The sequence below is a fragment of the Meleagris gallopavo genome, chromosome 28 (genome assembly GCF_905368555.1).
Source record: "Meleagris gallopavo chromosome 28, MGAL_WU_HG_1.1, whole genome shotgun sequence".
NCBI lineage: Eukaryota > Metazoa > Chordata > Aves > Galliformes > Phasianidae > Meleagris > Meleagris gallopavo.
In genome coordinates, this window is record NC_139431.1 from 196,464 (window position 1) to 212,358 (window position 15,895).

The following is a 15,895-nucleotide window of genomic DNA, read 5'->3' on the forward strand; positions in this document are numbered from 1 at the left end:
GCCATTTTTGGGTGGGATTATTACACACCAATAAAACACCTTCCCTCCACCTCCTTCATCATTTCCTCCTTGAACAAATGAAATTACGATTTAGTGAATTACTCTGTGGATAAAAAGTTTCCATGATATTGGCATCTCCCATGCCTGGAACCATCAGCAACTTGCCCCCAGCTTCTCCCTGTGAGCCAGAAAAATGGGAAATGAAAGTGAGGCACTGCAAAGGATTAAAATCACAAGAGCAGAGACCTTGCAGTGACTTTGTAGGGTCTCAGCTCAGGTTTTTGTGGGTTTTTTGGGGGGCGGGGAGAAGGATGAACCCATGCTGTGACTTCAATTCTCAGACAATTACTGCTTTCTCTTAGTATGGTGCTAAAAGGTTTTGTGGAGTGGGAGAGTAAGGTATGAGGGAGGAATGTGACTCACCCGAAGGCCCTTGGGACAATGCAAGGAGCTATGGTGCAGTCCAAACACAAGCACGTGCCAGACCACCCTGTCCTGCACACAGCCTGAGCTTCTGTTGATATATTTTTTGTCTTTTAATGAGTTATGTAAAACTGCCAGAGAGCAGCTCTGGCTCAGGGAAACCACAGAAGGTACGCACTGAAATAAAGGAGAAGTCTAAATGCCCAAGAAGAAAAAGCAACTCTGGATTAGGAAAGCAGTTTCTTGAGACACTGGAGTTTTATTGGCAACAAGGCTCTGCCTTTCACATGCTCAGCCCCTGCTGCCCCTTCCCACCGGGCACCTCCATGTTCCGCCCCAAGAAATGGGGGGGTCATATCTTCCTTCCCTCCCCCTACCCCCCCCCAGTCCTCTGCAGGAGGGGGACAGAAGGAAACCAGCCCAATAAAACATTCACAATTGGTTTCATTTAAGAACCCAGGGTGGTTTCTGGCTGTGTTCTCTCTCTCAGAGGATGCATCCACACTGTAGGGAGCAGTGGGCACAGCCAGCACCGGACTGGGGAACCTTTGGTGCCCAAGAGCCCGCTGGTGGCACTGGCACCATGGTGCCCTGCAGCACCATACCCTGTATCTCCTCGAGCTGCTCTCAGCTCCCGTCCCCTTCCAACTCCTGCGCTCCTCTTTGCAGGGGAAGCCTCGAGATACACATTCCTGACACCCACCTTCCTGACAAACTCCACACTCCAAACATGTCAGGGCAGAAATACCCGTGGCTCTGACTTCACCCTCACCTCCAGAGGGGTCCAAAACCCTACGCTGCCATGGAGAGGACAGGGAGAACAAGGGACCCACGTTATAAATATAAAATCATATCTGCTACAAATGGAGGACATATATTGTACATCTTTGACCCATATACACAAGAACACAATATACACAGAACGCCTCGGAAGAATGGGGGCTTTGCAAGGAGGTTCCAGAAGTCCCCCTGCTGCCCTCACGCTGCGAGGGGCTGCGCCGATGGCACATCAGAGCGTCTCATCACAGCGGTGTGCATCATGCAGACCACGTGGGTGGGGTAACCCCCACCGTGCCCACCACACTGCCTCATACCTGGAGAAAGGCAAAGAGGAGGGAGAGGAGAGGGCAGGTGTGAGCAGCTCCCTCGTGAACCCACAAGGCTTGAGGAATGAAGCTGGGCCCTGAGAAACTTCTCACCCTGCAGCCTCAGGGAAGTTCTCCAGCCAGTCACTGATAAGGCATTTTTGTCTGGGAGCTGGATCAAACTGCAGCTGAAGAGAGAAGGGAGCAGACAGGGCAGCACACACATGTGAGGCACGAGCATGTGTGTACACAGGTGCAGCAGTGGGCAAACATGTCACAGCATAGCAAGGCAACCGGCAGCTGGACAAGCCCAAGGCAGGGCTGGGAGAGCTCAGTTATCTGTAAAGCTGTCCCCTGCCCCTTCAAGCCTCTCTCCCTGGCTCAGGCCACCAGCACAGAGTGAAATACTGACAGTGGTTGGAGTGGCACATCCAGGTGTGTGGAGTGGCAGACAGGCACGCAGAAGAGTTAAGTCAACATGAGCTTTGTACAGCGAAGAGCAGCTCCCAGCTGAAGCATCCGAGGACGTGGATGACAAAATGCCACAGTGATCAGATCGGGCCAGGAGGAGGAGGTGGGCAGAGGAGGGAGTTGAGTCCTGGCACCTATCGGCGGTAATGATTGGGAGCATCTGCAAACATGTACTTGAGTCTGTAGGCTTCAGCAAGGAGGAGCCCGATTTCTTCATTGCCCCAGTGTATTGTCGGCAGGTTTTGTAACAACATTAGAAGGCCCTGGAAGAGAAGATGCTCACACTGGGGCAGCTGATGGCAAAACACAGGCCCAGAGGAACCCCAGGGATGGAACGAACAGAGGCAGCAGCATTCAGGAGCTTTGGGTCGTCATGCTGGCAGGTCAGAAAGGCTCAGGAGAACATTAAGATGTGCTCATGTCAGCTCTGAACAAGTGAAACACCCTCAGAAGCCCTCAAACCTCTTGCAAGAAAGGGTGCTCCCATCCAGTGTTACAACCAGACAGCAAAAGGCAGCCACTGTGGGACTCACTGCGCCAAAGCTCAAGCCTAGGAAAGAGCTGGTATTTGTCCAACTGTGCAGTTCTCTGCCCTGAGCACAAAGGCTACGGGTTACTTCTGAGCAAAACTCCTGAGACTGGATGATCTTAGAGCCAGTTTTGAGATGACAGCCGAGCTGTCATTATATATCCATATCCATTGCTGGGTTCCCACCTGAAGCAATTCCCTCCCCTTTTGCCCAGAAGAATTAGCCCCACACTCTGGGGACTTACCTGGAAGTCTTCCTCATCCAGGATCTCCTTCCGCCACTTGATCAAGAAGGCGGCACAGACATAGAGGTGGAAATGCGAGAACCCCTCTGGCTCTGACTGGAGGCAACAAAACCTGGGGTCAGCTCCTATGGCTCTGCTGGAGCACAGCTCCCCCTAACACGTGTCCACACATCACCTTCAGCTGTCTATAAACACCCCAGGGGCCACACTTTGTTCCTCTAATCTCCCCAGCTGCACAGTGCTTCATCTCCCTGTGTGAGGAAGGTGGCCCTACAGTGAGCAGCCAAGAAGGGATGGCAGCAACTCCACATACCTGGTAGGTGTCCCAAAGGCGGATTGTGCAGCGAAGAGGCAACTCCCTCATGAGCAGATTGTTCATCCAACGAAAGGCAAACTGCAGGTATTCAACTTCATACTTCCTAAAGTGATTATGTACCTGCTCTGAAACAGCACAATTCACTTACACACCTGGGGATCACAGCACCCAAGCTCCTGCATAAGGCACTGTCCAAATCATGCTGGCTTACATGTACTTCCAGGCTGAGGTCTCACAAACACCTCCACCACTCACCTCATCCTACCTTGCCAATGAAATCCCAGCCCCAGGAGCCTTTTGGCCAACCATGCTCTGCCCCTACGCACTGTGGGCAAGCATCTACCCCTTGTACAGAGGGTTCCTTCCTACTTGCAAAGAAAGCCTCTCACTGTTGTGACAGAAGTCCTCCCCCCATTCAAATTCCCTTGTCACCTACCATCAATCCGACTCACAAGCTCCTCCAGAGCTTTGACTTTCTTCTGGATTCCTGGCTGTGCAAAGGTGTAGTTATCCTGCAGGGAAAGGCCATGAGTCAGAAGCAGCAGCTGCAACAACTGGAAATGACCAAAACCAGATCCCCAGCTCTGCACCAGCCAAGGAGATATGGCTCCTGATTGCCAGGGTCAGCTCTCTGCTGTGAAGTCCCCAGTAATTGGGAAGTTGGGACAGTGCTGGCTGCGCAGCTCAGCTCTTTTTTTCCCCTGGGATTTTGCCCCCAGATCATGCCCAAAGCAGCAGAAGTGTCCATTAATGCTGGGATACACCGTCAGAGAACTAACATAGGCACAAAACTCCAATTTTAAATGCTAAGAGTGCTGCAGGCCTAGCTAGTTACTCGCTAGTTCCAGGGGATACAGCGAGAAGGCAATGGTGCTGCTGCATCAGGCAAGGGGAGACATCTCTGCAGCTCCAGTTGCTCACCTGTATCCCATCCAGCAGCTTGCTCATGCACCAGAAACTATCAGCTTCAATACTCCGTAAAACATCCTGTGACAAGTTCGTCACATCAAAGTTCTCCACGTCCTCTTCTGCAAAACAGACAGGGAGGAGAATAAGGGGGATGGAGGGCACCAGATGGTTCACAGGAACACCAAGAGGCTTTAAGGCTCCTTGCATGCAGTCACCAGCACAGCTGAAATGAGCAGCTTTTCCAGTATAGAGTAGGACACCTCTGCATCAACCTGCTTCTCCAGGCCAGGTGAGCACCAGCACCCAAAATACTTAGCAACCATGATCTGAACCCAGCCCAGCTCCTCAGGGGACCAGGAGAGGGTCTCCACTGCTGTTGTCACCTGAGGGGCCAGAGCAGTGCATGCATGAAGGCTCTGACATGAGTGACCTCTGCTGCTAGGGCAAATCCCTCTGTGGGTGAGGCAGCTCTGCCAACACCACGGGAACAACCAAGAGAGGCAAATCCAGCACTGCTGACACTGCTGAGAAAGAGTAACAAAGCTGTTTCCCAGCTGTAGGTCATCATCCAGAATTACCAGTTACTCTTCTGCTGGCTCCTCAACAGCCATCCTTAAGTCCCCAGGTAATTATAAACAAGAGTTTTTGCCTGCCTTTAACAGATATCTGCCTCCTTTCCTCAATCACTTCCCCCTAGCAGGAGTATGGGCAAGGTTAAGGAGCAGAACGAGGCCAAGTGTGTACAGCTGGTACTGGTGGCTCAGCCACACAGCTGTCACCTCATGCAGAAAAGCTCCCTGCAGGGCTCCAGGCACAGTGAGTTCAGTACAAGTGTGACAAAGAAAAGGAGGTGGTAATAAGCCTAGGTAACAGGGAAGAGCCTGCCGCTTGCACAGGGACAAAGGGACAAGAGCAGCAACTCTGACAGTCTCAGCAAAGAGGCTGCTAGGAAATCCTGGGCATGCTGCAAGAAGCTTTGGGGGGGAAAAAAAAAAAGAAAAAAAAAACCTAAACATAAAAATAGTCTCCAGAGGGCATGGCTCAGCTCAAACATCTGTTCAGAGGCATCATTAAGAGGCCCTGTAGAAAGGAGCAAGATACTCAACATATGGCTCTGAAAGGGAGCTGGTGGCACAGTGGCAGCCACACAAGGCAGGCTGGGGGCAGCCAGGACACTGCACCAGTGCCACAGCTGCCCAGGGGCTTGGGAGGGGGGGCAGAGCTCCTGTGAGTGACACTTCAGTGGGGTTTCGCTGGCCGCTGAGACGTGAGTACATCATGCTTCTAACCTAACAGTTGGCTCTGAGTCCCAAATTCTGGGGACTGAAGGGGATGTGTGGTATTGCTTGGGTACGTACAGCTCTCAGTGTCAGACAGAAGGCCACATTCATTCACAGGATAAAAGGGGCCTGAAAGATGGGAAGAAGTACGGCCTCAATCAGACAGGTCCTAGCCATGAACAGAGAGTAGAGACCCAATATCCAACATGGCACATGACTGCAAGAAGTCGTACGAAGTACCTAAAGCAGCTCCAACATCACACCAGCTCTCTTCTGGCTCAGCTGACTCACTCTTTACTTCCCAGAACAGGGAACTTGCTCCAGGTAGCAGCAGAGCCCCACACTGCTTTCTCCTTCAGACTGTAAGGAGCAACAGTATGGCTTGGAGACTGGCCCTGATCACATGGCTCTCGCAGTGCAAACTGAGGTGGCTTAGCTCTTCACAATGCCCTCAAAAGACAAAGCTACTAGTTTACAAAGCTTTAGATAGATAGTGGAAGGCTTTCAGTGACTTCAATGAGCTGTGGATCAGATCCTAAATCATTCGGCAAAGAGGATTTCTCTGTCATTGTCTTAGAAAATCCTTTTCCTTTCTCTTTACAGTGAAAAAATAATCCTTATGCTTAAACATTCTTATGGCATCCCAGTGTTCATGTCAACTCCAAAACTCAGCAAGAGCTGGAGAAAGAATGAAAATCCCATGGGTGAAAATGACTTGCTCTCCAGCTAAAAGCAACCGGCTGACAAGAAAGCCAAAAGCAGCTGGGAGAAGTCAGTTTAGTTTCTGAAACTCTCAGCTTGACAGAAACACCTGCACTAGCAGCACAGGACAGGAATCATTATTTGCACTGTTTATTTTACATTCTCAACAGGGTCTCTTTATACTTCTGTCTGTCCTCCTAGAGCAAGAATGAGCTCCAAATTCAAGCTTTGAGAGCAAGATCCTCCCCACCACCCCAAGGGCACCAAGGCTTTGCCTAAACTCCCTCAGCACCTAGATTGGAGGAGGGTGGGCTCTTCTGAGTACGTTCAAATGCAGATCTACCGTTACTGCTTCAACTTCTGCAGAGCTCAGCGAGGTTATGAAACTGAAGTCAATTCAGCCAGGCAGCAAAGATGCACTAAGAGATGCACAAGATGCATCTCTTGCATGGCACAGGAGCTGAAAGAAAACACATCACCTCCAGCAAGGCAATGCCAGCACTTCACACCATGGCAGTTAAGAGGCAGTGAACATCACTTACCAACATACTCAGAGAGGAACACAACAAAGAATGGAGTGACCAGGTCATTGATTCCCTGTACATAGCCACTGGCTGGGTGTCGAATGGCCCATATAAACAGGATTCTTTCAAAGATCTAGGGAAGAATTGAAGGAAAGCAGGTACCTGCATTAGCCGTGCACAAAGGAGAGGCAGAAAAGCATAATTGCTAAGCTCAGGGAGCAAAGATCATGCACTGACAGGCTCTTCTGCAGCAGTATGGTTAAGATAAGAAGATACCAGTCCTAAGAGACTCCTGCATGATGCACAGATCCCCACAAAGGCCAGCCCACTCTTCCCAGAGCAAGACAACCCAGACTCCTCATCAAAACTGCTGCTTGAAGACCAGACACCAACTTTCCAAGAGCTGCACATCTTGCTGAACATCATGTGGACAGCTAAGGCTGTTACCTGTGCTCTTTATCCATCAGCTGTCAGCACAGCATTCCCAGCAGAACATCACAGATTACAGTACCCAACAGAGCAGCCTCCATGACCTACATATTTTACTCCCAGCCAGCCCCAGGATATCATACTCTGACATACCGCAAACACACCGAGGCTGTTTCCAAAGACAACAGGTGCTCACCTCCTGGCCACCTCTCCAACAGCCCTACTTGATTTTCTCACACACTGCTTTGCACAGAGGCGTATTTGTAGTGAAACACAGCTGATGTCCTGCTCTGTTTCAAATTCATTGTATTTGTTTCAGAACAAAAGCTTCAGGACCATTACCAATTCTTCCCAGAAAAAAATGCTGACCTCACAGCCCCTGGTCTCTAAGACTGATGTGTTTCAGAAAGTTGAAGACTAGACCTGGCAGCGTGAGCACGTATTTACTGATCAGCTGGACAAGGTTTCGGGAGCTGTTGTCCAGGATATCTGGTCTGCAGAGTTAACTCAGTCTAATGACACTGTTGGTCCAACTCTGTCCCCTTACCTCCTGGACAAGTGGCTGCTGAAAGAGGGGGATGAGTGGGTTGGTCCTTGGAATGTCGATGTGAATCTGGAAGAGAGCATAGGTCAGACACATCAGCCATGCTTTTAAGGGGCACAATAACTAAACATGACAGAAGAGCATCCACCCTGCAGTGCCTCTCAGGCAAGAGCTGCACTTGTTGATGAGTACTATGAGTGCTACAAATTACAGCCATGTAGGGAAAGTCACCTACAATTCTGCGTTCAGCGTCCTTTGCTCAGAGCTGGGCTGGTGACAAGAGATGGGCTGGGAAATCCAGTTATTTGGTCAATTTAGGGAAGGCTTAATCCAGTACTTGTAACTTCTACCTGTAACTAACAGGTAGAAGTCCTGGTATGACCCCAACTCAAAAACATGCAGTGGCAAGGGGCCGAAAAGCCGGGCAGACGGCAGGTACCTGTCGGTAAGTGTCCTGATGGTGCTCTTCGTTCCGGGAATCGTAGTACTGCTGGATGAAGCCAAAGTACTCCTCCCGCTTGCGCTGTAAGGTTAGCTTCCGACGCTCCATGTTTGCAGGGAGATAACCCTGCAGGAGGAAACCCAGGTCAGGGCAGCCCCTACTCCCTCACCACAAACCAATCCCTAAAATCCTGCCCGGCAGCTGTGCACATAATGCAGCAGATATGGGGAATCTGGAGCAGGAGAAGAGTACTTGTGGTCTTCGGCTTTCCCACACTCTGATGCCTTTTCTAATCTGATACAATCCAACTTTACAGGATTCAGTTTCTTGAAACAACAAGCGACATTCCCAGCACCTGCCTGGGGTTTGTGCTCGGGAGATGTAGCAATTACAACCCCTGACCAGAAAAATCCTACAGCTCATTGGTAGGCTGGCCACAGGTACAACATGAGCAGAACCAGATACAGATTTGCCCCACGAAGGTGTACAAGCGAGTGCCCCAGATTCCCTCCAGCCTCCTGCATCCCAGCTCCAAGTACTCACTGAGAGGAGACGCCATGTCACAGGCCGGACCTCTCTGGGCACGCCAGGCCAGCTGCATTTCCTCAGCTCATCTGCAAACGGACAGTGGTGGCAATGGATTAGATCCTAGCCACGTCCAGGCACCACTATACCTAAAAGGAGAGGAAAGCCCAGTCTGCTCCTGCAGGCTCTGGAGACACTGAGCCTCCAGGAAGGCTCCACATTAGCAGTGACTGGGGATGTGGGTCTGTGGCTGGAGAATGGGGACACTTGGCTCAGCACTGGGACAGGAGCACTGGCTGCCAGGACACTAACCACTGGTCCCTCCTCAGCGGGGCTCAGTTCTCATGCGAAGCCCAGCAGCCCCGTGACCACAACCAGCACTTGTGACCAGAAACAAACTGGAAACATGCAGCTGCTGGAAGAGGTCAGCATCTGCCAACACGCAAGTCATTTTTTTTCAGCCTGGAGTAGAGAGCGAACCACGTTTCACAGAAGCAGCAGGCTTCCCTCTGCCTCCCCACCCACAGGCACCCATTACGCCACTCACCCAGGTCCGTGTTATGGCTGGAAAGGAGCTGCCGAAATTTCTCCAGGCGGGTTTTCTCCCTCACCGTCATGGGGGGAGCACCCGAAGCGTTCTGGTCGGAGATTCGGGCGACAAGTGGAATGACAGGCCGAAGGGGGAGGGACTGCTGCTTCTGGAGGGGGGTCCGCACACAGGTCTCCTCTGCACAGAGCAGACACTGCAGTGAGGATGGGGACAGCAGCTCTTCAACCCCACTGTGCTCCACTGACTACTGCCAGAGGCTCGGCACAGCAGGCGTTCTCTCTCTTGCCCAACCCCAGCATACAGAGCACTGCTGGCCCACTTGGAAGAGCAACAACAGATCTCTGGGAATGGCTGATCCATCACTTCCCCCCATTTCTTTTCCTTTCCTTCCTTCTGCGTCAAGATATCTGCCTGCCAGCAGGTCAGACCTCCCCTATGAAATATGGGAGGACATGGGACAGACAGAAGATGAGGCAGAAGGAAGCTGAGGGAACCCCAGAAAAACCAGCTTGCAGATATGCCCCAACGAGCTTCAACCCAAAGAGTGAACAAGCTAACTGCAAGGTCATCTACAGGGTCTCATCCTGACCTTGATTAAGAGCAGCACATGCTGACCAAGAATTTAACAGACTTTCAAAACTCCTCAGTTTGTCTCTCTTCAAGGACCCTTGAAGACAGACATGTCTGTACCTACGATATTGAGCTCCAGAAGCTGCTCCTAAAGACAGCTCTTACCAGACATCCTGGAGAGCTGGGCCTCGCTGCTGGACTTGTTGACCTTGCAGTTGGTGGGCACCTCACTGAGAGCAGGCTGAGTCCTCTCAGGTTTCACCCGCATCTTGCTGTGGTTCTCCAGGACCTGTGCAGCTGTGGCCTTGGCCACTTTAGAGTTCAAAGTTTGCAAAGAGGAAGAAGAGGAAGTGAAGTCTTCATCTTCATCATCACCAATGTCCCAGGCATCACTGGTGTTGCGGGCAAACTCATGAAAGCTGGAGGCCTTCTTACTTTTCATAGGCAGCGCACTGGCTTTGGAGCGGTCCTTGATGAAGCTGGAAGCCAGAGAGAAACAATGTCAGAGTAGCACTGTTAGATAATCCACGTTCTTTTCCTTCACTGAGTTCCAGCTCCACACAGGCAGTCCCTGGCTTCCCCCAGTTTCCTAGTTCCACCTCCGAAACCCCAGGGCACGCATTAAGCTCCTCAAAGCTGCCCAAGCTGGTATGATCTCAGGGCACAGAAAGCCACAGTGCCAGCTAACAGCTGGAGAGGTGCCAGCCTCCTCAGCTCAGAAGGGCAAACAAGAGAGACATACAGTTTCTCCAGCTCTGCTTCCTCCCAAACCACAGAAAACAGGCAGATGAATGCAAAAAGAAGTCTTGTGACCTGGGGAGAGGCATGCCAGAACCAGTCTATGCTCCTGGAAGCTCCTGGCACAGCTGTAGTCGCTCCCAGCAGACAGACCAGGCTGTTTCTTTTCTCAGGTGCAGGAGGAGCCTTTCCATTTACCCTTAAGCTGCAGGAGTCAAAGTCCACCAGCTGAAGCGTCACGGACAGGAACTGCTGCACAGCACAAGATAGGGACAAGGAGGCCGTGCAGATCAGTGCAGTGCTGCCTCTTCCTGCTGGGAGGGGTGCTGTGGTTGTGCTGCTGACTCTGCCTGCTTTACCTCGCCCTTCCCTCAGCTCTTCCCTATCCAATGGGTGCAGACATCACTGCTAAAGAATGCAACTTCTCCCTTCTTGTGCCCAGTGCTAGATCTCTGGCTACAAAGGCAGCAGCAGATAAGCTTTCCTGCGAGCATTCACAGAGCCCAGGACAGCACCATACTCCTCTGCAGCCCTTCCTGCACATGCCTGAATCACAGCTGCACCAGAGAGCTCAGACTGCACGGAGCAGGGGGACGCACAGCAGGGCTGTGCTGGTGCCATCTGAGTTTGCTCAGGAAATGTGAATGAAGCTGCAACATCATTTCCACATTCCCAGCAAAATGAACCAGTCCAATCAGGAGGAGATGGAATATCACAGTGCTAGGGATGCTGGAGACTCCTACCGAGACTGTGCCAAAAAAAAGAAAGACAGAAAAGCAAAGCACACAGGCCATGCCTCAGGGGACAAACTGCACTTACTTTTTGGTGAGGCGGGAATCCAGTGGAGGATGCTGTGCTCCATAGACAGGCTGAATGCTGCAGGGAGGGAAAAAGAAAGAGACAGTGCAAAATATCTCAGGGCGCCCACAGTGGTCTGCTCAGCCTGAACTGGGATAACACTTCTTGCACGCTGTTGGGAGCCAAATACAGACCAAAATCAACTTCATTAAGCTTCTGCCTTCAAAGCCTTAGATCCAAAGAGCCACAATTAGCTGAAGATTTGTTCTTTGCAGCAGCAAAGAGAAGCTTTGTTTAAAGTCGTAGGCTCTTTCCAGCCTGAACTGGGATTTGCTTCCTCGAGCACAGATCTGCTCTCTGCTCATTTCAGCCACCTGCCACAAGCATTGACATTCATTCTCTTTTTCATCCAAAAGTTGCCCGGGTTAGAGAACCCACACCTCTGAGCCCTCCACAATAGGGAAGGACTCCATCCAGCAACACTGGGACTCCTCAGCACTGAGGGTTTGACCCCCACACTGGCACTCAGGCTTGCAGCCAACGTTACAGCAAAGCAGCCTCCAGTATGGGGTTTGATGCAGGTCCAAATCCCAGCTTAACCACTTCCTATGTGGTCTGGAACAAGTCATGGCTCAGCCCCTGCGGAGCTGGACGAGTGCTCCAGGGCACAGAGAGCCTGAGGGCTGCTGGCACTGCATGGGGAGCACTGCCCCAAAAAGGAGCTGATAGACACCACTCATCGCTAGTTTTACAGGCTGTGGAAGTGAGACAGAGATCCTCAGTTATTACCTCAATTTGGGAAACTATTCACAGCCACGCCGCCACACTTGAATCTCTGGACACAACCAGCACTCTGTAGCCCCAGTACACAGCACACCCTACATCCCACAGCAGAGACAAGGGCAGATTCAGAGCCAGCACACAAAGGACAGGCTTCCCTCAGGTCACCTCAGGAGCCTCAGACGGAGCCTGGCTGTGGCAGGGGAGGATCACAGCCTGGCGCAGTTGGAGAGCCAGCAAAGGACAAGCGGGTGCCAGGGAAGTGACAGCAGTAGGTCCATCTGGAAGGGAGAGGCACGGAGACCCAGGGCAGAGGCTGGGAACAGCTGCAACACAGCGAGAGGCCAAAGAGGGGTGGGCTCCAGCTGCAAGGGGCGGCTGCTGGAAGTGCTGAAAGACTGTGCTGGCACACCTCCAGTCAGGGCTAGGAAGGAGTCCATCGAGTAATTAGCATTGAGGAGTCGGGACAGCTATTAAACAGAGGCAAACTCACGGGTGGGCAGAGCAAAAAGATTATTGGGGTTAAAAAAAGCTGTTTCCAAATGACTCGTGGCAGGTCCCCACAGGAGGGGAGCCCTGCAGAGTCTTTCCAAAGCTCAGCACCAAGCTCACAACATCTCCTAACAACAGTCACAGCACTGCTCTTCCCTGCGAGGGGACCGGCACCGCCCAGGAACATCCGCATGCTTTGTGGTACACGATCTGATTCCCATGTGAAGGGATGAAAACCACACATGGGTCTGTGTGATGCTCATCAGCAAAATGAACAGTCAGAATAGGGGATGTGGGAGCCAGTAGTGGATGAAGAAATCCCTTCCTGATGCTCTGAAGCAGTCGGATGATGCTGTCGCTGCTAACGGCCGACACGACAGCAGTGTTCCATCTCCCAGGCAGATCTGTGAAGAGCCCAGGCTCCCACAGATGAAGTGTCCTGGGCTGATCCATTGCACAGCACATCAGCTGGAGCTCCCACACAGGCAGCTGAAGTTGACAGGTAGAGCTGAGTACCACCATTCCACATATGTTTGTATATAAAAATATACACATATATATAAAGCAAGCTGGAAAGGAAGCAGAGCATGCAACAGGTGACCTGAGACATGCACGCACCTTCACAGCTGCCAGGTGGCAACTCTGCACCACAGAGCCCGAGCAGACTCAGTGCCTGATCCTGCTCCTCCAGCTCAGCCCATCACTGACTCTCAGCACATCCTAAAGTGCCTCACAAAGCTGCATCAGCAGATCCCACTGCTACAGCTCAGAAAACAGAGGCAGGGCAGCAAGAGGCAATCTGTAAATACTTCATTTATTCACTCGCCTGGCTCTCCCTAGTGCATCAGTTAGATGAAATGGCTGTCTCCAAGCTTAACTGACCTTTGCACAAATGGGAAGCTCAGGGCAAGCACCATGTGTTAGCAAATACCACTGAGTCAGGAGTTGAGACCTGTGCTGATGCTGTGCTCCCAGATTGACAGCACAAGTCCCCGTCCTCCTTTAGAGCTCGGTGGGACAAGGTATTTCCCATCACCTCCCTACCCAGTGCCTGATGCAATCTGTGCCTGAGCTCTGCTGTGGCACCTGTGTTACAGCTCTTATGGGCAGATCATGGCAGGGCTCGGGTTACGGGCGCTGCAGCAGAGAGCACATCTTCAGCATGTTAGGGCAACTGCAGAGACTGAAAATGTTTTATTCCCAGCAGACTCTCTCAGCTTCTCCCTTTTTTAAAAGAGCATTTAAACAACGCATACACTGATGCCTTACTACTCAACTCTCTATAGGGCAGGAAATAAACAGTGCATCACACAGGACAACGCGCCAGACCAACCTGCCAGCACATCCCAAAAGAATCACAAGGTTGAGAACTCCCAGTGCAAAAGATGCAAGGCAGCACCGAAGACATGAAACACCATTTATTAGTAAGAATCTCTGGAAAAGACTGGCACGCAGAGCATACAGAAGTGGTAATGAGCCTCCTCCACACCACAGGACAGAGTATTTGTAAACTTGTCTGTTAGGAGGGGAGAGCTCTGACAAAGCCTTGATGTCGGAGCACACTGTCTGTGCAGGACTGGCTGCCTCCCAGACCGGTTCACCTGGTTTGAGCTTTCCAAGCTAGCTCTAAAGTCATCAGTTGTGCAAGAGAGATGCTGGCAGCATAGCCCAGCACAACATCCAGGGATGGGACCACGGGGACACAGAGCAACCTGGGGGCAGCACAGCACCGTCCTCCCATAGGAGAGAGAGGAGGGATGCACAGTGCTCAGTGCTTTCCCTTTAGTTGCCACAAACTTAGGCTGCCTCACCAGTCCAAGGGATGTCACAGAATCATTACGGAAAAGACCTCTGAGATCACCAAGCACAACCATCAGCACCACATCCACTGCACAACAAAGGCTGAGCCTATGGGGAATCCGTCGAGCTGGGACAGCTCGTCGGTTCCCTCCACCTGCTTCGAAAGGCCCCAAAGGCTGCACTGCAGACCGAGCCGGGAGAGAATTTTTCATGGGCAATCCCAAATCTAATCGCCCCCGCAGCCAGCTAAGAGCACCGGGAGGGGAAGGGCAAGCTCCAGACGAGACTACTGAGCGTAAGCGAGGCGGAAGGGAGCACCAGAACCGCGGGCGTCCCCACGGGCTGCTCTGCTCACACGGCCGCTCAGGAACCTTCCTCTCCTCCCCCCCCCTTCCTACCCGAGGCCGCGCGGCCCCGGGCGCCGCTCCTTCCCCTCCACCGCCACTACGAAGGCCGCAGCGGGAGGGGAGCAGCCACAGCCCAGGACCCCCAGTGCGGCCTGAACCGGGAGAGCGGCACCCCAAAGGCTCCACTCGGGGCGAATGGCCGAAGACCCGGACCCGTTCCTCCGCTACAGCCCGCGGGGCTCCGGCCACGCGCGAGGCACACACGCGGCCCCCGCGGCCGGGGCGGCCCCACGGAGCCCAGCTCAACCCCACGAGTCCCCAGCCCCGGGTCGCTGCCAGGCCCAGCTCACCTGCCCGGCAGCTTGGCGCTCCGCTTCCAGAACTGCCGCCCGCTCTCAGCCGCCATAGCGGAGCTACGCAGGGCCGGGCCCGGCGGCCAGCCAGGCAGCGGGCCCACCGGGCCGGCCGGCCGGCCCCGCGGCGCAGCGGCGGAGCGCGGAGAAGGCGGCGCGCCCCCCCCACCCCCAGGCCGCCTCACCACTGCCCGCCTGCGGCCCCTGGCGGCGCCATCTTGGATGAGGGCGGAGAGAGCGTCGCCATTGGCCGCTATGCTCCAGGCCCGGCGGCTCAGCCAATAGGAAGTGGGAGCATTTGTGACGTCAGGGCGGAGGAGGGCTGGGGTGGGGCTGTGGGCACAGGGAGAGACCATTCCGCCCCGTAGGGGGGGAGGAGGGGGCTGAGAGGGAGCGCTCCATTAGCGCCGGGGGGGGAGGATGGGAAAACCCACCCACCTCGCGAAGGGGAGGGCGGGGAGCGTTCAGCACCGCCCTGAGCGGGAAGGGCCAATCTCGTAGCGCGGGGGGAAACGCGCCAGGCGGGCATCTGAGCTGCGAGGGCGAAATCATCGCGAGGGGGCGGGGGGGCAGCGGGTTAAATCCGGGGGGGCTGCGGGGGGCGGCGGCGGAGCGAAGGGCGCACGGGGCCGGGCCGGGCCGGGCCCTCTGCGCGGCCGCTCTGATCGCCGGGGCAGCCCCGAGGATTTCGGGCCGTTTCCAGTCCTGACGGCCCCGCGTTGTCCCCGAGGTCCGTCCTGCCGCGGGGCGCACGGAGCGCCGTCACCGCGCGCTCAGCGAGCGGCCGCCAGGTGGCCGCAGTTGCCGCCTCCTCGAACCGCTCGTAGGGCCTTCGAGCGATGGGGGTGCTCCAAAAGGGGCAAAAAGACGCATAATTCTGCACAAAAGCGCACGTTTCTGTGTAAAAAAGCGCACGTTTCTGTACCGAAGCGACCTATTTCTGTACAAAATCGGTTCCGGAGGACAGCAGGGGGCGGCACAGCCCCGCACCGCGCGCTGCTGGAAGCCGGCTCTGCTCTGCTCGCTGCTCCCGCGCGGGATGC

The 15,895-nt window shown here is 53.7% G+C and overlaps 1 protein-coding gene across 3 annotated transcripts; it reads right to left on the bottom strand.

Moving 5' to 3' along the window:
• Window positions 1-662: 662 nt before the first annotated feature.
• TBC1D22B (TBC1 domain family member 22B) lies at window positions 663-15,095 on the bottom strand. 3 transcript variants are annotated; one of them, XR_014879958.1, is made up of 14 exons: window positions 14,850-15,095; window positions 11,102-11,158; window positions 9,710-10,023; window positions 8,972-9,151; window positions 8,443-8,513; window positions 7,897-8,025; window positions 7,461-7,526; window positions 6,503-6,617; window positions 3,991-4,097; window positions 3,506-3,581; window positions 3,067-3,194; window positions 2,754-2,849; window positions 1,623-2,242; window positions 663-1,517 (listed from the first exon to the last, which is right to left on the bottom strand). XR_014879958.1 is itself a non-coding variant. In XM_085210609.1 (13 exons), exons 1-13 carry the CDS (start codon window positions 14,903-14,905, stop codon window positions 2,114-2,116), a joined length of 1,524 nt encoding a protein of 507 aa, XP_085066735.1. In that variant the 5' UTR covers window positions 14,906-15,095; the 3' UTR covers window positions 663-2,113. The 3 variants fall into 3 exon arrangements, 2 of the variants coding, with proteins under 2 accessions (XP_085066735.1, XP_085066736.1); XM_085210609.1 differs by having other exon boundaries at window positions 663-2,242; XM_085210610.1 differs by lacking the exons at window positions 11,102-11,158; window positions 14,850-15,095 and adding an exon at window positions 10,358-10,514 and having other exon boundaries at window positions 663-2,242.
• Between the last annotated feature and the right edge of the window lie 800 nt (window positions 15,096-15,895).

Bases quoted from the DNA above. Each gene is read 5' to 3' on its own strand.
- TBC1D22B (XM_085210609.1), bottom strand. From the start codon at position 14,905: ATGGCGGCTGAGAGCGGGCGGCAGTTCTGGAAGCGGAGCGCCAAGCTG. The intron at 11,159-14,849 runs GTGAGCTGGGCC...CCCTCCCTGCAG, and splicing joins AGCGCCAAGCTGCCGGGCAG to CATTCAGCCTGTCTATGGAG. The intron at 8,026-8,442 runs GTGAGTACTTGG...TTCCTCCTGCAG, and splicing joins TGACATGGCGTCTCCTCTCA to GGTTATCTCCCTGCAAACAT.